This window comes from Microcaecilia unicolor, chromosome 4 (genome assembly GCF_901765095.1).
Source record: "Microcaecilia unicolor chromosome 4, aMicUni1.1, whole genome shotgun sequence".
In the NCBI taxonomy this organism is placed as follows: domain Eukaryota; kingdom Metazoa; phylum Chordata; class Amphibia; order Gymnophiona; family Siphonopidae; genus Microcaecilia; species Microcaecilia unicolor.
In genome coordinates, this window is record NC_044034.1 from 16,769,176 (window position 1) to 16,794,515 (window position 25,340).

At 43.8% G+C, this 25,340-nt stretch overlaps 1 protein-coding gene across 1 annotated transcript in view; it reads left to right on the forward strand.

Annotated features, from left to right (window-relative positions):
* The window catches only part of PDE2A (phosphodiesterase 2A), a 687,803-nt gene that overhangs the window by 364,565 nt on the left and 297,898 nt on the right, over nt 1-25,340 (forward strand). Inside the window, exon 2 of the mRNA XM_030199986.1 lies at nt 21,563-21,652. Coding sequence (XP_030055846.1) covers nt 21,563-21,652 — 90 coding nt within the window. The remainder of the gene's footprint in view (nt 1-21,562; nt 21,653-25,340) is intronic.

Here is a 25,340-nt window from a genome sequence, read left to right on the forward strand (position 1 = left end):
GTTTGCATATGTATCTCTGGCTTCTGGGCACTTAAATCCCATAGTGTGCAACTCAAAAGATGCATGGCCTGGGAGGGGCCTGGGGGGCTCATGATCATTCCAAAAGTTTGTGTGCAGTGCTATCAAATATTAGGTTTCTGTGCCTGGCGTGGGTGCCGGGATTTACAAAAAAAAATAGCACAACTGGGCCTTCAAGACTGAAACAACAGGAGTCCTTTATTAAGATAAGACTCGACACGAGGCCGTGTTTCGGCGTATACAACGCCTGCCTCAGGGCTCTTTGCACCACAAGGCTTATCTTTTCTATTTCCAGTTAAACAGTGACATCGTTTATTTCTGAAACAACTGTCCAAATCCACTCCCGGTCCCTGCGCTGTGCACTTCCACGCTTTCCAGCACCCAGTCCTAAAGCACCTTGTGAGGTCAAACTGCTCCGCCTTCTTGATTGGCTGCTTATCAGCCAATCGGTGCCACAGTCTCACACGAGGTTGGAGAAAGAACGTCTTGTGTTCTGTCTCCAACCAACTTGCTTTCTCCAGCGCAGGGGCCGGGAGTGGACTTGGACAGTTGTTTCAGAAATAAACGATGTCACTGTTTAACTGGAAATAGAAAAGATAAGCCTTGTGGTGCAAAGACCCCTGAGGCAGGCGTTGTATACGCCGAACCACGGCCCCTTGTCAGGTCTTATCTCAATAGAGGACTCCTGTTGTCTCAGTCTTGAAGGCCCAGTTGTGCTTTTTTTTCTGTTTGCTATTTGTGCATATTTTATTTTATTTATTGCATTTGTATCCCACATTTTCCCACCTCTTTGCAGGCTCAATGTGGCTTAACAATACATCATGAATAGTGGAAATATATTAGAAACAGACATATGGAGGGGCATAATCGAACGAAAACGTCTATGTCCATGGGCGTTTATCTCCAAGAACCGATCCGTGAAGGGGCGGACCGAACCGTATTTTGGCAAAAAATAGACGTCCATGTTTTATTCAACAATTTGTGAGCTGGGCGTTTTTGTTTTTCAGTGATAATTGAAAATGAAAGCACCCAGCTCAAAAACGAATAAATCCAAGGCATTTGTTCGTGGGAGGGGCCAGGAGTCGTAGTGCACTGGTCCCCCTCACATGCCAGGACACCAACCGGGCACCCTAGGGGGCACTTTTACAAAAAAAAAAAAAAAGGTAAAAGAGCTCCCAGGTGCATAGCACCCTTCCCTTGTGTGTTGAGCCCCCCAAATCCCCCTCAAAACCCACTGCCCACAAGTCTACACCATTACTATAGCCCTAAGGGGTGAAGGGGGGCACCTACATGTGGGTACAGTGGGTTTGGGGGGGTTGGACGACTAAGCATTAAGCAGCACAATTGTAACAGGTAGGGGGGGGGATGGGCCTGGGTCCACCTGCCTGAAGTCCACTGCACCCCCTAACAACTGCTCCAGGGACCTGCATACTGCTGCCAGGGAGGTGGGTATGACATTTGAGGGTGAAAATAAAAAGTTGTGAAACATCATTTTTTTGTGGTGGGAGGGGGTTAGTGACCACTGGGGGAGTCAGGGGAGGTCATCCCCGATTCCCTACGATGGTCACCTGGTCATTTAGAGCACTTTTTTGGGACCTGTTCGTGTGAAAAAAGGGTCCAACAAAAGTGTCCTAAATTTTCGCTAAAAATGCCTTTATTTTTTCGATTATCGCCCTAACGCGTACATCTCTCCTCAGCCGATAACCACGCCCCAGTTCCACCTTCGCAACACCTCTGACACGCCCCCATCAACTTTGTCCGCATCCGCGACGGAGTGCAGTTGAAAACGTCCAAAATCGGCTTTCTATTATACCGATTTAATCGTTTTTGTGAGATAAACGTCTATCTCCCGATTTGGGTCGAAATCTAGGCGTTTTTCTCTTTCGATTATAAGGTGGTTAGTGTTACAGAAGAATCTTTGGCAATATGATAATGAACAGTCATGATAGCAGTATAACAAGCAGATATTATAAGGCAGTTCTAACTATGAGTGGAGGAGTTATGTTGATCTTTGTGGTAAGCCTTGTTAAAGAGATGGGTCTTCAGTAGTTTGCGGAAGTTCGTTAGTTCGTAAATCATTTTTAAGTTGCGTGGCAGTGCGTTCCATAACTGTGTACTTAAGTAGGTAAAGTTTGACGTGTGCATTAGTTTGTATTTTAGACCTTTGCAGTTGGGGAAGTGCATACTTTTCTGTTTGCTATTTGTGTATATTTTATTTATTTATTTATTTATTGTATTTGTACCTCACATTTTCCCACCTTTTTGCAGGCTCAACGTGGCTTAAGTGTATATAAGTGTATACTTAGGGTTACCATATTTCCAGATTTACCCGGACATGTCCTCTTTTTGAGGACATGTTCGGGCAACCGGGCGGGTTTTGCCAATCTGCCCGTTTATCCGGATTTCTGGACAAACGGGCAGGCTGGTGGCCGCCCGCCAGCCTGCCCGTTTGTCCAGAAATCCAGACAAACGGGCAGATTGCTAGCCTCCCCTCCCCTTACTTACTACTGCCCTGGTGGTCTAGTGACCTCTTCCGCCTTCGGGGCAGGAAAGAGCCCCCTCTTTCTTGCCCGGAGCACTGCCCTGCATGCTTCCTTCCTGTTGCTGATCTCGGCGCCGATTCAAAATGGCCACCAAGAGTTCAAGTGACCTCGCGAGACTTCAACTCTCGGCGACCATTTTGAATCGCCGCTGAGATCACGAACAGGAAGGATGCATGCAGGGCAGCGCTCCAGGCAGGAAAGAGGGGGCTCTTAGTGCTACTAGACGTAGTAAGGTAAGGGGGGGTGACGGGGTGTGTGACAGGAGGGAGGGGAACATGTGACAGGGGGCGGAGTGAGGGCGTGAAAGGGGGCGTGGTGGGTGTGAAAGGGGGAGGGGCGGGTGTGTTGGGGCGGGGCATGTGTCCTCCTTTTTGGGGAACAAAATATGGTAACCCTATGTATACTGTCTTACCCTCTCTGGTTGCCTTGTGCTGGGATTTACACCAGGTTTCAGCAGGCATAAGCCAGGCACCCAGAATTGGCAGAGGAACTGGTGCTAAGCACTATTCTATCAAGGTGTGAACCCCCGGCTGAGGGGCATGGGTGTCTCCAGAATTAACTCAGACAAGGTATATAAACAGCAAATACATGTTTTATTTACTTAAATCTAGTTTTGTTGCTTCACAGGCACGATAAAGTCTTCATAGGAGAAACAGTCTTAGCAAGGGCCTGAGGCCTACAGGACCCAAAGCTCAGTCCGTGGCCTGTGATTGCCACGCCCCAAACACAGTTTATAACGTCTCTCCTTCTCTCTCACTGGACTATCCAGGTGTGGCCCTAGCCAGACAGAACAGGTCTCAAAATCCTCAAATAAATGATTGGCTTACCTCAGCCAGGTCACAGCAGCTAGAAACATTCAGAAAAGGGCGGACGCTGGGGCTTCAGTCCTTTCTTCCTGTTGGAATGTAATTGTATTTTACATGCATTGCCTGTCACCTATTATTTCTCTGTGATTACTCTGTGACCTCTGATGTGAATTACTTAGAGAGGTCACACAGCTATGCAACTTCCTGTGGGGGATAGATGCAGCACATGCAGCACATGGAGCACATGGAGCTCATGATCTCTCCTAACCTGAGAGGATCTATGGTGGTGTGAGCATCCATTACCATCTAAGCACATGGAAGGAGCTGATAAGACAAATGTATAGTAATATGTATATATAAGCCTGTCTGATTATAATCTAACTACAAACTGTGAGTAAACAGATGTTTTGTTACTTCAACTTTAAAGTGACTCAGCAGTGAATTATTCAGGGGTGAATGAGAGAGAGATGAAGAAAGAAATTAACATTTCTAAAGCTGAAGCTGTGTGTACTAAAATCTGCTAATTATTTACTACAAATAATCCAACAAAAGGGTTATGGGCCCAGGGTCCAGGAATTGAAAAAGAAGAGAAATATTACCAGGCAGAAAAAAAGGCCACATTTTTCTCTTAAGTTTTAAAGGAAAGATTCAGTCTGTCTCTCTCTCCCCCCACACAGCAGACAGAAGGCTAAGAAAATGGCTGAGGGAAGAAATTCACCATTGTTCTATTCTCTCAAGGTGCCTAGATTAACTGAGTTTAATTATCAGCAGTGGGAATTAAGATTCATATGTTTCCTTCGAGCAAAAGGATTATATATATGCTTAGATCAAGACAGAACAGCTGAAAATATGGCTGAATGGGACAATGCAAACTATTATGTGAAGTGCATGCTTTTGGAAGCTCTCTCAGAGAAACAAGCCATATTAGTGGAGGGAAAAGATACACCAAAGGACATTTTATATAAACTGAGAACTATGTATGCAACTACATATGCAAAGCAGCAACCAATTTGGCTGGCAGAGTTGAATGAAACCAAATTAAGGGATAAAAGTAAATGTAATGATCACATTATGCATCTTATGTCTTCATTTCAAAAGCTAGAACTTTCTGGAATTCCCATGTGTGATGCATTGAAAAGAGCATTTCTTTTTACCTCACTATCAAAGAAGTTTGATGTTTTTAGGTCTGTAAATGAGGCCATTGAAGGGCAATCTTTTGAACAGGCAACATCAAAACTAAGGCAGGAATGCATAATAAATGATTCTGAGGAGATGTGTTCTCAAAGCAAGTCAGAGAGAAATGAAACAAATTTCTTGGCAAAGAACAGAGGAAGGCGGAGCTATGGGAAAACTCCACCCAAGGGCAAGCTGATTTGCTACTCATGTGGAAAGGAGGGACATGTATCTAAATGGTGTAAGGAAACACAAAACACTCCCTCTAGCTCACCTAAGCCAATGGAACTAAAGAATTTTTCAAACCAGGAAATGTATGAAGGACAAAGATAAACACAAGGGCTTTCTAATGGCAGAAAAATCTTTGACTATGGTAAATAATAATTCAAATGAAAGTACTTGGATTTTGGATTCAGGGAGTACATGCCATTTAACCAATTGTAAGGATTTCTTTCAGGAAATGTGTCCAGAGGAAGGTATTCTTAAAACTGCAAACGCAGGGACTGCTAAGATCCAAGCAAAAGGTATTGGATTCTTAAAATGCAAAGTGTCTAATGAAGTTAAAGAATTCCTGTAAGTGATGTCTTGTATATTCCCCAAGCAGTTTGCAATATGCTTAGTGTATCTACATTAGATAAGAAGGGATTTGCGATTCATTTTGAAAACAGTAAGTGCACAATCTCTAAAAATGATGAAGTGTATGCTGAAGCTTTTATGCATAATGATGTTTATAAACTGAGCATTTCAGGTGAAGCCTCACATATGGCGCAAGTAAGGAAGAATGATGGTAAATGTAGTCTGGAAATCTGGCACCGCCGCCTGGGACATCGTGATTCTAAGGTGATCCAGGATCTTTACAGTAAGCAACTGGCCACCGGCATTCAGATAAGTGCAGATGCTGGTAAAATGGAGAAATGCATAGACTGTGTTACTCAAAAAGGTGTGAGACCCTCATTTCCTGCATACACAGGAAATAGGAGTAATAAAGTGCTGGACTTAATACACAGTGACTTATGTGGACCGTTTAATATCCCATCATTGGGAAATAACAGATTTGTCCTAATATTCTTGGATGATTTCTCTAGATATTGTGTGGCCTATTTGCTGAAAGAGAAAAGTCAAGTCACAGACATGCTGAAGAAATACGTAGCCATGGTGAGCAATAAATTTGAAAGAAAACCAAAGGTTCTTCAGACCGACAATGGTGGTGAGTTCACTTCACAAAGCATGTGCACATTTCTAGAACAAGAAGGCATTCAACATATCACAACAGTAGCTTATACACCAGAGCAAAATTCTGTTGCAGAGAGAAAATTAGGTCACTTGTGGAAATGACCAGATGTATGCTGTCAGATAGCAATCTCCCTAAAAGACTATGGGGGGAAGCCATTCTCACAGCAGTGTACCTACAAAACAGAATGCCAACTAAAGGCGCTGAGCGCACACCACATGAGACATGGCATGGTAGGAAGCCAAACCTGTCACACATAAGAACATTTGGAAGTACAGCATATGCTCATGTACCAAAGCAAAGAAGGCATAAGCTGGATTCCACAACAGAAAGGGGCATTTTAGTTGGCTATGCTCCAGGACACAAAGGATATAGAATTTTGAATCTGAAAACTGGCATTGTTGGCATAAGACATGTTACATATTTTGATGAAAACAAAAGGGTTGATAAAGGCTGGATTATCCCAGATGAGCCTTATCATCCAGAATATGAAACTAGAACCATAATAGACATGCCAGTGTATATAAATGCCATACCAAGGCAGATGTCTGAAAGCAACTCACCTGTATCTAACGAGGAACAGGCAGAGGAAACAGACACAGAAAGGATCATTGAAGAAGACAGTACAGTTGGAGAAGGGGAATCAATTGGAGAAGAACTCTCAGATTTAGAGGATGCGGAAAGGTCAGACCAACCTGTTGTCAGACGCTCATCCAGGGAAAACAAAGGTGTTCCACCCCCAAGACTGTCTTACCTAACAAAGTCAGCAGAAGCTCAAGAGCCCTTAACATGGGATGAGATTGAGAAAATGCCAGCAGAAGAAGCTGCTGAATGGCATAAAGCTGCACAAGAAGAAATTGATGCATTGGATAAAAATAATACTTGGATTCTTACAAAATTACCTCCTGGCAAGAAAGCTATAGGATGCAAATGGGTATTCAAGTTAAAAAGGAATGCACAAGGAAAAGTGGAAAGGTATAAAGCCAGATTAGTGGCAAAGGGATATCTTCAAAAATATGGAGAAGATTTTGATGAAGTGTTTGCACCTGTAGTGAAACACACGACAATAAGAACACTTCTGAGCATTGCAGTCTCAAAAGGCATGCAAGTCAACCACATTGATGTGAAAACAGCATTTCTTCACGGAGATATAACTGAAGACTTGTACATGGAACAGCCAACAGGTTTCATAAATACAAAACAAAGACAGCTAGTGTGTAAATTAAACAAAGGTCTTTATGGATTAAAGCAAAGTGCAAAATGTTGGAATGAAAAATTGCATGAAATATTGACAAATTTAGGATTTAAGCAAGGTGAAGCAGATAAATGTTTGTACACTAGGTGCACAAATGGACAATATGCATACATTTTAGCTTTTGTTGATGATCTGCTCATTGCAAGCAAAAGTGAGCAAGAGTACAAGGACATTGTAAAGTGTTTAAACCTCAATGTTGAGATAAAAGAACTGGGTAATGTGTCATACTATCTTGGTATAGAAATTGAGAAACAAAATGATGGTTCTTATCTTCTAAGCCAGAAGCAGAAAATAAATGAGCTTATTGAAAGTTTAGGTATGCAAGATGCCCAAGTTGTAAGCACTCCCATGATCACTGATTTCTGAAGGATGAAACAGTAAGAGAACCTTTACCAGATAACATCCAATATAGATCAGCCATAGGTAAGCTTTTATATCTAGCTACCACATACAGGGCTGATATAGCAAATGCAGTAGGAATTTTGAGCAGAAGGGTCAGCTCACCTACCAAATCAGATTGGACTGCAGTTAAAAGGATGGTAAGGTATTTAAAGGGTACCATTGATTGTAAATTAAAGGTTTCAGCCAATAGTAATCCAAAACTAATATGTTACTGTGATTCAGATTGGGCAGGGGATCATTCTGATTATAAATCCACAAGTGGATATGTGTTTATGTATGGAAATGTACAAATTTCATGGGCCAGTCATAAACAAAGTATTGTGAGTCTGTCTTCTACAGAAGCTGAATACGTGGCTGTATCGGAAGCGTGCAGAGAACTGATGTGGATTGAAAAACTTTGCTGGATTTTGGTATAGCTGAAAAGAGACCAATCCAGATAATGGAAGATAATCAGAGCTGCATCCGACTGTCACAGAATGACAAGGTTCAGTCACGCACCAAGCACATCGCAACGAAATACCACAACGTGCGAGAGTTGGCAAAAGAAGGGGTCATCAGTCTACACTATTGTCACACCAGTGAGATGACAGCTGACATCATGACCAAACCGTTACCCAGAGAACATTTTGTGAATCTGCGTATAAAGCTTGGACTTTGTATGAATAAATAATTGCATGACAGTAATGCATGAGAAGGGGTTTGTTGGAATGTAATTGTATTTTACATGCATTGCCTGTCACCTATTATTTCTCTGTGATTACTCTGTGACCTCTGATGTGAATTACTTAGAGAGGTCACACAGCTATGCAACTTCCTGTGGGGGATAGATGCAGCACATGCAGCACATGGAGCACATGGAGCTCATGATCTCTCCTAACCTGAGAGGATCTATGGTGGTGTGAGCATCCATTACCATCTAAGCACATGGAAGGAGCTGATAAGACAAATGTATAGTAATATGTATATATAAGCCTGTCTGATTATAATCTAACTACAAACTGTGAGTAAACAGATGTTTTGTTACTTCAACTTTAAAGTGACTCAGCAGTGAATTATTCAGGGGTGAATGAGAGAGAGATGAAGAAAGAAATTAACATTTCTAAAGCTGAAGCTGTGTGTACTAAAATCTGCTAATTATTTACTACAAATAATCCAACACTTCCCTGGGTCTGTCTCCTTCTGATACCTCTGTATGGGGACCTGTCCTGGCCCTTAGAAGGGCTTTTACCTTTTGCCTCCTGGCCAGCCAGTCCAACATCCCTCTGCTCATTTGCCAGGGCAGGTTTAGCGCCCCCTGCCGTCAAGCGGCTGAACTGCAATCTCAGTGATAGAGTGTTTCCAAGGAAGGATGCCTAGCCTTATGTCCCTCACTCTCTCACACAAGGGCATAGTACCAATCTTTTCCGGCTCCCATTTTATAGACTTCTCCCCCCCCCCTTAATGTACTGCCCATCATACCAACATCCAAATGGTTTGCAATAAAAGCCAAAATATAATACATAAAAATCTAACAGATCAAACAGCATAAAAAGAAGACCCACTTCCACCTCACGCAGCATTCATTCAGGCATTCCTTGGCGATTACAAAGGGGGTACGTGGTGCAGTAGCAACATGGTTGACGCCAAGCTCAAATGCCAAGTGAGTCGGTAGATAATGTGGCAATCCTTATGGATTGACCTGGTACAATCAATGGTACTCAGTCATCTAGACTACTGCAAAGCACTCTACGCCGGCTGCAAAGAGCAGATAATCAAAAAACTTCAGACAGCCCAGAACACTGCAGCTAGACTCATATTCGGCAAAACAAAATATGAAAGTGCTAAGCCCCTACAAGAAAAATTACACTGGCTCCCACTTAAAGAACGCATCACGTTCAAAATTTGCTCCCTAGTTCACAAAATCATTCACGGAGATGCCCCAGCCTACATATCAGACCTGATAGACTTACCACCCAGGAATGCCAAAAAATCATCCCGCACATTCCTTGATCTGGACTTCCCTAACTGCAAAGGTCTAAAATACAAATTAATGCACGCGACAAACTTTACCTAGTTGAGCACACAATTTTGGAACGCACTGCCGCGCAACTTAAAAACGATCTATGAACTAACGAACTTCCGCAAACTACTGAAGACCCATCTCTTTAACAAGGCATACCACAAAGAGCAACCAATGTGAACACACACCAGTCCTCCACATATATTCAGACCTGCCTTACTACATCTGCTTGTTACACTACTATCATGTTTTATCATTATCATGTTCCCCAAGATCCTTCTATAACACCATCCAGTTTATAATTGAAAAAGAAAAACGCCTATATTGCGACCCAAATCGGGAGATAGACGTTTATCTCACAAAAATGAATAAAGCGGTATAATCGAAAGCCAAATTTGGACGTTTTCAACTGCACTCCGTCGCGGATGCGGACAAAGTTGATGGGGGCGTGTCAAAGGCGTGGTGAAGGCGGAACTGGGGCGTGGTTATCGGGCGATCAGAGATGGGCGCCTTTCGCCGATAATGGAAGAAAAATATGCGTTTTTAGCGAGAATTTAGGGCACTTTTCCTAGACCCTGTTTTTCCACGAATAGGGCCCCAAAAAGTGCCCTAAATGACCAGATGACCACTGGAGGGAGTCGGGGATGACCTCCCCTGACTCCCCCAGTGGTCACAAACCCCCTCCCACCACAAAAATATGCCGTTTCACAACTTTTTATGTTCACCCTCAAATGTCATACCCACCTCCCTGGCAGCAGTATGCAGGTCACTGTAGCAATTACTAGGGGGTGCAGTGGACGTCAGGCAGGTAGACCCAGGCCCATCCCCCCCCACCTGTTACACTTGTGCTGGTAAATGGGAGCCCTCCACACCGCCCCCCAAACCCACTGTACCCACATGTAGGTGCCCCCCTTCACCCCTTAGGGCTATAGTAATGGTGTAGACTTGTGGGTGGTGGGTTTTGAGGGGGATTTGGGGGGCTCAACACACAAGGGAAGGGTGCTATGCACCTGGGAGCTCTTTTACCTTTTTTTTTTTTTTTTTGTAAAAGTGCCCCCTAGGGTGCCCGGTTGGTGTCCTGGCATGTGAGGGGGACCAGTGCACTACGACTCCTGGCCCCTCCCACGAACAAATGCCTTGGATTTATTCGTTTTTGAGCTGGGCGCTTTCATTTTCCATTATCGCTGAAAAACAAAAACGCCCAGCTCACAAATTGTCGAATAAAACATGGATGTCTATTTTTTCCCAAAATACGGTTCGGTCCGCCCCTTCACGGACCCGTTCTCGGAGATAAACGCCCATGGAGATAGACGTTTTCGTTCGATTATGCCCCTCTATATGTCTACTTTCTAAAATATTACCACCACTCATGATGTATTGTAAGCCACATTGAGCCTGCAAAGAGGTGGGAAAATGTGGGATACAAATGCAATAAATAAATAAATAAAATGTATACATGTAACAGAACACAGGCTTTCGAATAATATCTCCGGAACTGGTGGGGAACCACTTATTAGCTGGTTTTAATTTGAAATCCCATTAGCACCTCATCTACTTCCTGACAGGTACTGGAGTTCAGCAGGCCTTCTTAGACCCTAATTATTCAAGGAACACAGACAGAATTGTGTATCTCATTAAGTTAGTGGGGATTGGTCTGTCTGCTCAATGCCAAAACCTGCCTGGGGCAGTTTGTCTGCAGAGAAAACCTTTCAGTTTTAAACAAATATTCAGTTATTTTCTTTCTCCATGCTTGTGTGTGTGTTCTAATTACTGATTTTCTCCTGCCCTGGTTATGTCTGTGGAGTGCAGGATGAAGTGTGTTGAAAGGATATGGCTAATTTCCCAGCACTTGGTGCTTTTCCCATTGGACTGTGCCATTTGATGAGTCATAAATGAACAGCAGCTATAATTTAGCTCATTAACCTGAAAACCTAATGAATGGCAAGCAGGTGAGCCATCACTGTGTAGGATAAAGGACAGGATGCTAAGAAAAAGCATAGTCAGCCAAGGAAAAGCAAAGTCAGCCAAGGACTTCTGAGGTTCAGGTACAAGTGAGAGTGAAGTTTGTCTATAACGCACCAAGACCTGTCTGCCAAATAAACAACCAGTCATACCTTTCTGTATCCTAAATCTTAGACAGTGAAAAGCAGCTGAGACACAGCTGATGTCCCAAACTATGCAGAGTATCACTCAAAGCACGCAGGTGGGGACAAGGAGTAGCATTGCCTTCTGCCTTTCTAGCGGGTAAGAGCTGTGACCAAGGAGCAGGCTAATGGCGTGGTCAGGTTCTCCTGCTATACTGACAATCAATGAAATTCATCACCCTTATCCAGGATGCTTTATATATATATATATATATATATTATTATAGATGATTAATATCGAGATTATTGGTTTTCCCAGAGTTCCAGGTATGACTCCTAAAGTTTTCCTCAGAAATATTTCCTCAATTATTACTTTAAAAGGAGTGAAGCCTGTGAAAACTAGGATTACTCTAATCAGTGGGATTTGAATTAGAGACTTAAGTATATGTATTGTTAAATAACTTCTGGTTTTTAAAAGAGAAAGAATGTCATCAGATGTATTATTTCCAGCCTACATGACAGACCTTATAGACCTACCTGCCAGGAACGCAAAAAGATCAGCACGCACATTCCTCAACCTCCATTACCCCAACTGCAAAGGATTAAAATACAAGTCCACATACGCAACCAGTTTTTCCTACATTTGCACGCAACTATGGAACGCACTTCCGAAGAACATAGATTTAACTATCTTCCGAAGACGATTGAAAACTGACTTATTCAAGAAGGCATACCACAAACAACCGTCCTAATTACTAAACAATAAGACTGAAGAATAAGACTGGATCGACCTTAATCACTCGATCGAATAACCTCAATGCTTTTAATAAACAAAGAATCCCACTTCTAATCTAAAATCGATTACTATGTAACCACACAATGCTGACTAACCTCACTGCCAAACACTATCACTTTCTACCCTTATGTCGATAACCGAGCAACAATATAATGTTGACACCTACGCAAGATCACAATCCAATATATTTTCAAAGCACTTAGCCTTCCAAAGTTCTATAGAAACCTATGGAACTTTGGAAGGCTAAGTGCTTTGAAAATATGCTGAATTTTAATGTATTCTTATACCATTTATGTACGCACTGAATGTAAAACCATGTGCAACTCTGTAGACCGGAAATGGCAATCGCCACTACGGCAAATGTAAGCCACATTGAGCCTGCAAATAGGTGGGATAATGTGGGGTACAAATGCTACAAATAATAATAATAATAACTAATATTGGACAATAAGCATGTTTTCAATGAAATGATTTGACTATAGACCGTATTGGCCCTGAAGAAGTCAACCAGATGATCAATGTGGAATAATGAATTAGATGAGTAATATCTGGGGATAATCAGGTTAATACCACTTTTTTTTTCTGTTTACTGTTTAATTGATCGCCTTGTCTTGTTTCACTCTCCCTATTTAGTGGTCTAAGGAAGAATTACCTGACTGAAATAATTCCTACATATTACTTTCTCTGTATTTCCGGCAAGTTGTTTTATCGTTTATAAAAATGTAAATGGTTATAAATAAAAAAATTTTAAAAAAGATAAATGCACAAAATGCAGACTAGTTGCAAATCTAATTGAGAAATTTGAGTATGAGGAAATTGTGATATCAAAATAGCCTGGCTGATAATGATGCATTTAGCAGACTGACTCAAGAAGACACAAAGCAATGAGCCAGCAGAATATGGACAGGACCAAGACTAGACAAAAATGGAAGTTGTCACTTGCGGGGTCGAGGCCCAGGGCCCCAGGCAATCCTAGAAAGACATGTAACCCTAGTCTCCTGCCCAAGTTCTGGGCACCGACTAACCTCTTGGGTCAGACACCCCAAACCAGGGTCAGAAACAAAATTTATTTATTTATTTATACAATCTTATATCCCACAATTATCCAAAAATAAGTTTCAGTTCAATGTGGCTTACAATTTGCAAGAGGGATTACATAGTGATATTCAATGAGTTTTATTATGAGCTAGGTGCTGGCCAGGGCTGGGATTGATCCCGGTAGGCTGTAGGGTTTATGCCGCTTTCGTTATCATTTCTCTATTAGTCTACGAGCAAATTGACTTCACTCGCACGCCAAAGAAAATCTCCACTCCAGGATTTGTATTAAATGCAACAATTTTACTGGAACGTTGCAACAGGCAGATATCCAACGTCATAACTTTCTCTTAACAAACAGTTCATGTTGTTGGTAGAGGGTTTTATAACATTCCAAGCTTTTATTTATTTATTTATTTATTCGTAGCATTTGTATCCCACATTTTCCTACCAATTTGCAGGCTCAATGTGGCTTACATTTGCCGTAATGGCGGTTGCCATTTCCGGGTAGCGGCATTACAAATGGTATTGCGTTAAGGTGCATACATGGAACATAACATATATGGAACAGTTCATGTTATATATATATATACATCATGTACATGCATGTTAAAGAAGAATGCATTATGGTTCTGCGTGAAGGTTCCTAAGTAATAAATTGGATTATAACATCAATTAGGTCATAGACTATAGAGAAATCCTATTTGGTATGAGGTTTAAGGTGGTAGTGCTTGATCATTAATAGCAGAGAGGTTAGTCAGTCATGTGATAAGATTTCGGTTTTGTATAGATCGTGTATAATATTATTGTTTAGTATTTAAGATGGATGTTGATGGTATGCCTTCTTGAAAAGGTCTGTTTTCATTAGCCTTCGGAAGATGGTTAGGTCTTGCGTTGTTTTTATGGCCTTCGGTAGTGCGTTCCATAGCTGCGAGCAGATGTATGAGAAACTGGTCGCGTATGTGGATTTATATTTTAGTCCTTTGCAGTTAGGGTAATGGAGATTGAGGAATGTACGTGATGATCTTTTTGCGTTCCTAGTAGGCAAGTCTCAAGAAAAATGTCAGGAAGTATTTTTTCACGGAGAGAGTGGTGGATGCTTGGAATGCCCTCCCGCGGGAGGTGGTGGAAACGAAAACGGTAACGGAATTCAAACATGCATGGGATAAACATAAAGGAATTCTGCTCAGAAGGAATAGATCCTAAGGAGCTTAGACGAGATTGGGTGGCAAAGCCGGTGGCGGGAGACGGAGATGGTGCTGGGCAGACTTATACGGTCTGTGCCAGAGCCGATGGTGGGAGGCAGGACTGGTGGTTTGGAGGCGGGGATAGTGCTGGGCAGACTTATACGGTCTATGCCAGAACCAGTGGTGGGAGGCGGGGCTGGTGGTTGGGAGGTGGGGATAGTGCTGGGCAGCCTTATACGGTCTGTGCCAGAGCCGGTGGTTGGGAGGCGGGGATAGTGCTGGGCAGACTTATACGGTCTGTGCCCGGAAAAGGACAGGTACAAATCAAGGTAAAGTATACACAAAAAGTAGTACATGTGAGTTTATCTTGTTGGGCAGACTGGATGGACCGCGCAGGTCTTTTTCTGCCGTCATCTACTATGTTACTATGTTAGTAGGCAAGTCTATAAGGTCTGACATGTAGGTTGGGGCTTCCCCATAAATGATTTTGTGGACCAAGGTGCAGACTTTGAACGCAATTCATTCTTTTAATGGGAGCCAATGTAGTTTTTCTCTTAGGGGCTTAGCGCTTTCGTATTTCGCTTGATAACTCAGTTGAAAACCTCTTGAAAAATCCTAGGGTGTTTGCTTATTTACAATACCATCCAGTCCTCTAATACCAATCTCTGGCAGAACAATCCAAGGCTGTGGTTTCTCACTCTTTCTGTGGCAAGCATTCCACTGGGCTTCTACCCAGCTGCCAGACCCACTCAGGATTGGACCTTCCTGTCTGTTCTTTACCTCCGGAGCTGCATTTGCCATGAGCCTGCTGCCTCTGGCACCAAAAACAGGTTTCTTCCTGCTCTGCTACGGAAGGCTTAATTTTTTTCTACCCATCCGGAGCTCTCTTCACAGTTATTGTTAGCTGGAACTACCCCTTGGTTCAGCTTTAAGTTATTGGGCCTGATCAGGATATCCCCTCTCCTCACAGGTTCTGGCGGGGGGTGAAAGCAACCAAAGATGGAGGCGCATTTTTGCTTTATTTTTTGTCTACTAGATTGTAAGCTCTTTGAGCAGGGACTGTCTTTCTTCTATGTTTGTGCAGCGCTGCGTACGCTTTGTAGCGCTATAGTAATGCTAAATAGTAGTAGTAGTAATTTTCAAAGTACTTAGACTTACAAAGTTACGTGGGAACCTATGGAACTTTGTGAGTCTAAAGTGCTTTGAAAATGACCCCCCCCCCCCCATGTGCTCCATAATCCTTTAATTTTTAGAACATTCAAACTCCTCCCACATATGACATCCCTTGTCACTTATCTCCCACTAACATTATCCTCTCCCCGCTAATTCTGGAGAGTTCCTTAAACCAGTTCTAGTAATCCTCTGGGGAAATCCACACACTTTCTCATTCTTAATTTACCAGGGGATTACGGGCATAAAGAGAAAGGATCGGGAGAGAGTTGGAGAGGGAAGAAGCAAAGGAGAGTAAAAGGAAATGTGAGGCTTGAAACTGACAATTATGTATAGACTTTACCGAAGGATTCAAGACTATCATAATTTTTGATTTGATATGCAGCTCACACCTTTTTATGGGTAGCTGACGGTGAATTACATTCAGGTACAGAAGATATTTCCCTTTCCCCCGGAAGGCTTACAATCTAATTTTGTACCTCAGGCAATGAAATGACTTGTCCAAGATCATAAGGAATTGTGGTGAGATTTGAACCTTGGCTCCCAACCTGCTCCACTCCCAACTTTTGATAGAGCCAAGAAGGATCCATGATGATTATATTAGTAACATAACCTGCAACTAAACAGACCATCACGGCAATCTTTGACCTGTTGTATCTTTTTTTCACCTATAAAACTCTTCCCTTAGATGCAATTCAAAACCAGAGCTATCTGGCAAATGGCCCTTCTCCACCATTAGGTATCATATCAATATACCCTATGACTACACATTACTACTACTACTACTATTTATCATTTCTATAGTGCTACTTGATGTATGCAGCGTTCTACACTAAATATGTAAGAAACAGTCCTTGCTTGACAGAGCTTACAGTCTAATCAGGACAGACAAACAGGACAAATAAGGGATAAGGGAATTACTAATGTTGGAATGATAAAATATGGGTACTGAACAAGTGAGTAAGGGTTAGGAGTTAAAAGAAGCATCAAAAAGGTGGGCTTTTAGCCTAGATTTGAAGACGACCAGCGATGGAGCTTGACGTACCGGCTCAGGAAGTCTTTTCCAGGCATTTGGTGCAGCAAGATGAAAGGAACGGAGTCTGGAGTTAGCAGTGGAGGAGAAGGGTGCAGATAAGAGAGATTTACCCAGTGAACGGAGTTCCCGGGGAGGAGTGTAGGGAGAAATGAGAGTGGAGAGGTACTGAGGAGCTGTAGAGTGAATGCACTTGTAAGTCAATAAGAAGAATTTGAACTGAGAGGGAGCCATTGAAGTGACATGAGGGCTAATATGAGCATAGCGACACTGGTGGAATATAAGCCGTGCAGCAGAATTTTGAACAGATTGAAGAGGAGAGAGATGGCTCAGTGGGAGACCTGTGAGAAGCAAGTTGCACTAGTCTAAGCGAGAGGTGATAAGAGTGTAGATAAGGGTTCTGGTAGTGTGCTCAGAAAGGAAAGGGCGAATTTTGGTGATATTATAGAGAAAGAAACGACAGGTTTTAGCAGTCTGCTGAATATGTGCAGAGAAGGAGAGAGAGGAGTCAAAGATGACCCCAAGGTTACGAGCTGATGAGACAGGAAGGATGAGAGTGTTATCCACATGGACTAGCCCACTGACCACAATGCTTTGCTCAAGAGGAGGAAAGCAAGAGAGAGAAAAAGAACAACTGATAGGGATCTTTGCCATTCATGGCAAAATATTCCTCTTCTCTCGTCAGGGAGCCATCTAACACATCTGATATTATCCTTGCTTGCCTGCTCATCCAGACTAACTGGGAGAACTGGTTTCTCAGTCCATTGGCCATCTGTTTCTTGAGGCTGCAGATCTCACCACCTGAATTATTTGGGGGGGGGGGGGTAATTTGGGAGATATTTGATCCTGTGTGTATAAGGAAGTAATGTGTGATTCTCGTGCTGCAGGATTATGGGAGAGTTGCTCTAAAGACTTCACATGTAATGCTTTATTTAATGAATATAAACTATGACTTCTTGTTAAAAGTACGGTTAAATACTGTTTAATATGTAATTGATACAGCTTTCCACTAACTGATATCAGAATCCTATTACCTCCAAGTTTGTATACTAAAGGCTGCACAGCATTTTCTTAACAAAAGAACAAAATTAAATTACATCGCATTAATGTTAATTCAGAAAGTACAGACAGAACACTTTCTTTCTTTATTTAACACATTTATACCCCACATTTTCCCACTTAGTTGCAGGCTCAATGTGGCTTACATAATACCGTAGAGGCAGTTCAGTAAAATACAAATACACAAAATAGTAGAAATCAAACAAAATAAAACATGGAAAAGAAAATAAGATGATACCTTTTTTATTGGACATAACTTAATACATTTCTTGATTAGCTTTCGAAGGTTGCCCTTCTTCCTCAGATCGGAAATAAGCAAATGTGCTAGCTGACAGTGTATATAAGTGAAAACATTCAAGCATTGCTATGACAGTCTGACAGGGTGGGAGGATGGGGGTGGGTAGGAAGTATGCATGGGGACATCAAAGTATATCATGCATACTTCCTACCCACATTTGCTTATTTCCGATCTGACGAAGAAGGGCAACCTTCGAAAGCTAATCAAGAAATGTATTAAGTTATGTCCAATAAAAAAGGTATCATCTTATTTTCTTTTCCATGTTTTATTTTGTTTAATTTCTATAGATTCTACATGGAATGTTGCTATTCCACTAACAACATTCCATGTAGAAGTCGGCCCTTGTGGATCACCTATGTGGCCGCGCAGGCTTCTGCTTCTGTGAGTCTGACGTCCTGCACGTACGTGCAGGACGTCAGACTCACAGAAACAGAAGCCTGCGCAGCCTTCTACATGGAACGTTGCTAGTGGAATAGCAACATTCCATGTAGAATCTCCAATAGTAGCAACATTCCATGTAGAATCTCCAATAGTATCTATTTTACTGTCATAGTAATGCTTGAATGTTTTCACTTATATACACTGTCAGCTAGCACATTTGCTTATTTCCGATCTGAGGAAGAAGGGCAACCTTCGAAAGCTAATCAAGAAATGTATTAAGTTATGTCCAATAAAAAAGGTATCATCTTATTTTCTTTTCCATGTTTTATTTTGTTTAATTTCTATAGATTCTACATGGAATGTTGCTATTCCACTAACAACATTCCATGTAGAAGTCGGCCCTTGTGGATCACCTATGTGGCCGCGCAGGCTTCTGCTTCTGTGAGTCTGACGTCCTGCACGTACGTGCAGGACGTCAGACTCACAGAAACAGAAGCCTGCGCAGCCTTCTACATGGAATGTTGCTAGTGGAATAGCAACATTCCATGTGGAATATCCAATAGTAGCAACATTCCATGTAGAATCTCCAATGGTATCTATTTTACTGTCATAGTAATGCTTGAATGTTTTCACTTATATACACTGTCAGCTAGCACATTTGCTTATTTCCGATCTGACGAAGAAGGGCAACCTTCGAAAGCTAATCAAGAAATGTATTAAGTTATGTCCAATAAAAAAGGTATCATCTTATTTTCTTTTCCATGTTTTATTTTGTTTGATTTCTATTGATAACCTTAAGAGTGGACTAACACGGCTACCACACTCCTCTACAAAATAGTAGTAAACCTCTAGATAACATGAGTATAAGGCAACAAAGCTATGATAAAAAGTCCAATACGGTCCATAGTTTTGCTGTATCACAGGAAGTAGAAAATGAAGTTGGGTCTGAGGGGTAGGCCTTCTTAAACAAGGTGGTTTTCAGTGACTTCCTGAAGTTAAGATGGTTATGAATTGATTTCCCGGTTTTAGGCAGTGCGTTCCACAGTTGTGTACTTATGTAAGAGAAGCTGGATGTATAAGTTGATTTGTATCTAAGACCATTGAAGTTTGGATAATGTAAATTTAAGTAAGTTCGGGATAGACTGGTACTGTTTCTGGGTGGCAGATATAGTAGGTTCAACATGTATCCAGGAACTACGCCGTAAATAATCCTGTGGGCCAGAGTGCAAACCTTGAAGGCAATGCGTTCTTTGATGGGAAGCCAACGCAATTTTTCACGAAGGGGTTTGGCACTTTCAAATTTTGATTTTCCAAAGATCAGTCTAGCTGCTGTATTCTGGGCAGTCTGAAGTTTCTTAATTAGTTGTTCTTTACAACCTGCATAAATTCCGTTGCAGTAATCTAAATGGCTTAATACCATTGATTGTATTGTATCTGTTACCCTTCTAAAGATATGGGTAATGAATGAAAAGAGAAAGGCCTGTATAGAGGGGGTATAACCAGCAGAAGAAAGGAGGTGTTGATGCCTCTGTACAAGTCGTTGGTGAGCCCCACGTAAAGTATTGTGTTCAGTTTTGGAGGCTGTATCTTGCTAAGGATGTAAAAAGACTTGAAGCAATTCAGAGAAAAGTGATAAAAATGGTATGGGCTTTGCGTCACAAGACATATGAGGAGGGACGATGACCTGAAGATGTACATCCTGGAGGAAAGGAGAGACAGGGGTGATATGATACAGACCTTCAGATGTTTGAAAGGTATTAATATACAAACAAACCTTTTCCAGAGGCGGGAAGGTGGTAGAACTAGAGAACTTGAATTTAGATTTCAGGGGGGTCGACTCAGAAATAACATCAAGACGTACTTTTTCACAGAATGGGTGGTAGATACCTGGAATATCCTCCTATGGGAGACAGGGGCGTAGCTACGTGGGGCCACGGGGGCATGGGCCCCCACAGATTACACCATGGCCCCCTCTACATTTGACACCCCCCCCACCGCCACCCACTCCCTGCCCCATCAGGTACCTTGTTTGCTGGCGGGGGTCCCCAATTCCCGCCAGCCGAAGAGTCTTCTTCAGCGCCAGTCGACTCCGGTGCCTTCGTTGTGTGATCATCTGTTTCTGACGCCTTACGTCCTGTACCGTGCATGTTGCCCCGTGCAGGACGTAAGGCGTCAGAAACAGATGATCACACAATGAAGGCGCCGGAGTCGACCGGTGCTGAAGAAGACTCTTCGGCTGGCGGGGATTGGGGACCCCCGCCAGCAAACAAGGTACCTGATGCGACGGCGGGGCAGGGGGCGGGCGTTGGTGGCAGCGGAAAGGGGGCAGCGACTAAACAGTGCCCCCCCCCCCCCCACCGCAGGCTCTGGCCCCACCTCCTGCCGAGGTCTGACTATGCCCCTGGTGGGAGATGGAGGAGATGAAAACAGTAACGGAATTCAAAAATGCATGAGATAAACACAAAGGAATCCTGTGTGGAAGGAATGGAACAAAAGCTTAGAGGTGGTTAGATGGCAACAGCTGTATTTGTTATAAAGTAAAGTTGAGCCACTGCAGTAATGATTTTCCAGGATACTGTGATGTGCGTTGAGAGGATGACCAGACACAAGTCTACTATGATGGTAACATTTAAGTTATGGGATAATGCAACTTCATCTAAAAATGTCAGTGTTTCTGAGGTTTCCATACGTGTACATGTGGTTTATGTTGATGCAGGACAGACTGTTTGCTTAGAAATCCATTATCAAGTGCTGTCAAGGCCTCTTAAAGCCTAATATCCTTGAAGCTTTAATATCCAAGAAGTTTAACCTCGGCACATCAGCACACACCAGAAGTCTCTTTTCTTTTTTTCTGAAATGTACTTTTATTGAATAAATGTGACTAATTTACTGACAGTTAGTAGATACTCAGAAGTTAATGCCCCAAGGCAAGAGACTTGGTAGATCTGAGAGCTGTATGGGTGGGTGGAGATGGAAATCTGAAGAAAGGAAGCTTTATTGCAGAGGTGGAGAAGGTTCATATGAGGAGGGCAGTAGGTATCATCACTGCCTTGACCATGTCATGATCCCTGTATCTCTTTCTGCTTTTCTAGGATGCCCTACTGACCCTGGGGTCTGTCATTGATGTATCTCACTTACGGGAAGCTATCAAAGATGTGGTCGCAGCTCTGCTCCCAAAAGTGGTAAGTAAAAGGCCCTCGGTGAACTGGTGGCTGCCTCACTTCTGCTCTCTTCCTGTCGTTGTCGTTTTCACTTATTGACGTAATGAGATTAATCGCTCAACTCAGTAAAACGGGGAATGAAAAGAGGGCCTGTGTCATTAACTGCCATGGTGGGAATTTGGTTTCTGTTGGTATTGCATGAGTGAAATTCCTGCAGGGACCAACATCACTCCATGTATAGAGCTGTATTCCTTCTGGAATATCCCTGCTGTTCCGTGTAAGGAGCTTCGTTCCCGCAGCGCTGTCACTGTGGTTCTCCGTATGGAGGATTCCTGTAGTAAATTTAAAACGAATCGGAGAAATTTTTTCTTCACTCAATGTGTAATTAAACTCTGGAATTCGTTGCCAGAGAATGTGGTAAAGGCGATTAGCTTAGCGGAGTTTAAAAAAGGTTTGGGCGGCTTCCTAAAGGAAAAGTCCAAAGACCATTATTAAATGGACTTGGGGAAAATCCACTGTTTCTGGGATAAGCAGTATAAAATGTTTTGTACATTTTGGGGATCTTGCCGGGTATTTGTGACCTGGACTGGCCACTGTTGGAAACAGGATGCTGGGCTCGATGGACCTTTGGTCTTTCCCACTATGGCAATACTTATATACTTATGTACATAACAGTCAGCAGCTAGTGGCAGTCCTGGCACCAGAAGAAAAAGTGGCTCCCATTTGCACAGTGCAAACTCAGACCATGGATGTCAGGGAGCCTGGGTACCAGTGGTGTAGCCACAGGTGGGCCTGGGTGGGCCAGGGCCCACCCACTTATGGCTCAGGCCCATCCAACAGTAGCACATGGTAATGAAAATGCTGCTCTCCACAATACTGGCACCTTCGCATGCTCAGTTTTCAGCGCATGCCTGCTGCAGACTACCAAGATGGAGACTGGAGAGAAGCATTTTCCCACCAACTGAGATATTGTTTTGGTGTGGGGTGGGGGAGAGAACAATTGGTGCCCACCCACTTCTTGCCTAGGCCCACCCAAAATCTGTTGTCTGGCTACGCCCCTGCTGGGTAGTACCACCAGAAAAGCAGCAGGAAGTAGAGAGAGCAGACCCCTGACACATGAAGCAAAGCCAGCAGGAGCTGATTTGAGTCGGGTGATCCTGGCTGAGGGAGGAGAGGGTAGGAGGAAGAGAAAAGGGCAGAATTGGGAGTCTAGGAGGGAGTCAGGAGGCGGCTAGGAGCTGAGGGAGGGAGGATCGGGGCTAAACCTGACATGTTTATTAAGAGCGGTATGTCAAAGCTGAGCAAACCAGAAAGTAGCAGTAGAGTGAAGGGAGAGGAGAGGCTCAGGGAGTGGGTTTGGAAGGGAGAAAGGGTGGGGATAGAGCATGAATTCGAGAGGGGAAGGGAAGGAAGAGCATGCGATACAGGCCCTTATCACACAAGTCCAGATCCCACATAAAACAGCACCTCCCCCATCCTGCATGTGCATCCCCTTTCTGCAGCATACTCTACACACATATGTGTATTCGCCTCCCAAAACACATGTCTCCCACATCCTTCTTACCTCCCTCTACACATATAAACCTTCACCCCCAAAACACACACACCTCCCATACAACCCCCTTACACAGATCCCCACATGCCCCATCACATCCACATCCAGCACACACCCATAATCCTAGCACCCCATCCTGCTTATAATCGAAAGAGAAAAACGCCCAAGAGCCGACCTAAATCGGGAGATGGACGTTAATCTCACAAAAACGAGTAAATCCATATAATCGAAAGCAATGTTTCAGTGCGTCCGTGTCGCTCGTACGTGGACGTAAAAACGCCCAAATAAGAGGCGTGTCGGGGGCGTGTTAGGGGCGGTGATACGACGTGGACGGGTACAACGTATAACGAATAGCGAAATGGCTCTGGTTGAGCGGGAAGATGGGCGTAATATGATGGACCCGAAATAAAAGCGACCAGAGCAAGGGGGAAAGCGTCTTTAGACTCATTAGCGATTGTGTGTAGTTGGAGAGTGGCGATATTGTTGGTGGAAGAGCTGAAGTGGTGGTTGCAGAGAGAAAGCCGAGCGTGTTCAGTACCTGTGACGGTCGTCTGTGTGCCCTGCCTCTTTTTGTGTCTTACCCTTTCACCGTTCCTTACTCCTACTCCTTTGCTCTATCGCCCCTTCCCCTCCCCCTCCCCCTCCCCCTCCCCATTCACTCTTCCCACGTGTATACTGTATTCCCTGACCTCCGTTTGTCTCTGTGTGCCTGTACTGTTTGGCGAGTGAGTGGCCAGAGGGGCGTGGTGGCTGGAAGTGACAGATCTGTGTGTGTTGCTTTTTGACTACTAGTCCTAATACTTGCACTGGTGGTGGGGATATGGATGCACTTAATGCACTTGTGGCATTCATGCTACACGAAGAGGCCACCCACCGCAGGAGGTATTCACGGCCCCGAGTGTTTAGGCCCCGCACCACCTTCCTACAACTCACTGACCAGCAGTGTCTAACAGGTTCAGGTTTGATAGGGCCACCATTCGTCAGCTGTGTGAGCAGCTGAAACCCCTCCTTCAGCCCCAGACACGTAGGAATAACCCCATCCCTGCCCACCTCAAAATCACTTCCGCTCTCTCTGTCCTGGGCACTGGCAGTTTTCAATCCGTATTAGCTGCTAACACAGGCCTCACCCAGGCTTCTATTTCACACTGTCTCACCCAGTTCCTGGATGCCTTCATAACTCACACCTCACACTACATCACTTTCCCCACCACCCCCCAGGCTCTGCACAACAACATGGCCGCCTTCTATGCTGTTGCTAGATTCCCCTCGGTCATCGGTGTGATAGACTGCACACACATAGCCCTCAGACCCCCCCGGGCACACGAAGCCACCTACAGAAATAGGAAGGCATTTCATTCTATGAACATGCAAGTTGTATGTGATGCCAGGGGGGAGATATTAGACGTGTGTGCCAGGTACCCCGGCTCCAGCCACGATGCCTACATCCTACAGCACTCGGGCATCTTCCGCAGGTTCGAGCGAGGGGAGTTCACTGGTGGATGGCTACTAGGTAAGTGCAACATGCATGTACCACCCATACTAGACCTCCTCCACTGGGCAACCCTCCGCCCTGGCTTCCTCCACCACAACCCACTATCCAAATCCCCCCCGCCCCCCCTGTACCTGCTCCAAGCGATACACACTCATCTATCTCATTCTGCTTTTCTGCAAAGGTGACCGAGGCTACCCGCAGAGGACATGGCTTATGACCCCCCTGATCCACCCACAACCAGGGCCAGAAGAAACCTACAACAGGAAACATCGCAGCACCCGGGGGATCATTGAGCGCACCTTTGGTTTATTGAAAAACCGCTTCCGCTGTCTGGACCGGTCTGGAGGAGAGCTGCTCTACAGTCCACAAAAGGTGGCCAAGATCTTTGTGGCGTGCTGTATGTTACACAATTTGGCCCAGCGCAGAGGACAGCCTCTCCCAGAGGAGCCACAGCCACCACCAGAAGAGGCCCCAGATGAGCTGGAAGAGGAGCCCCCTCCACCCCCAGCCCACAGAGCAGAGCTCAATGCCTACCAGCTTGGTGTAAGAGCAAGACAAAGACTCATTGAAACAAGTTTTAGGTGAATGTAAGTGAGCATTTATTATTTACATACAGTGCATATGTGTTTGGTCAACCCCACCACCACCACCACCACCCCCCT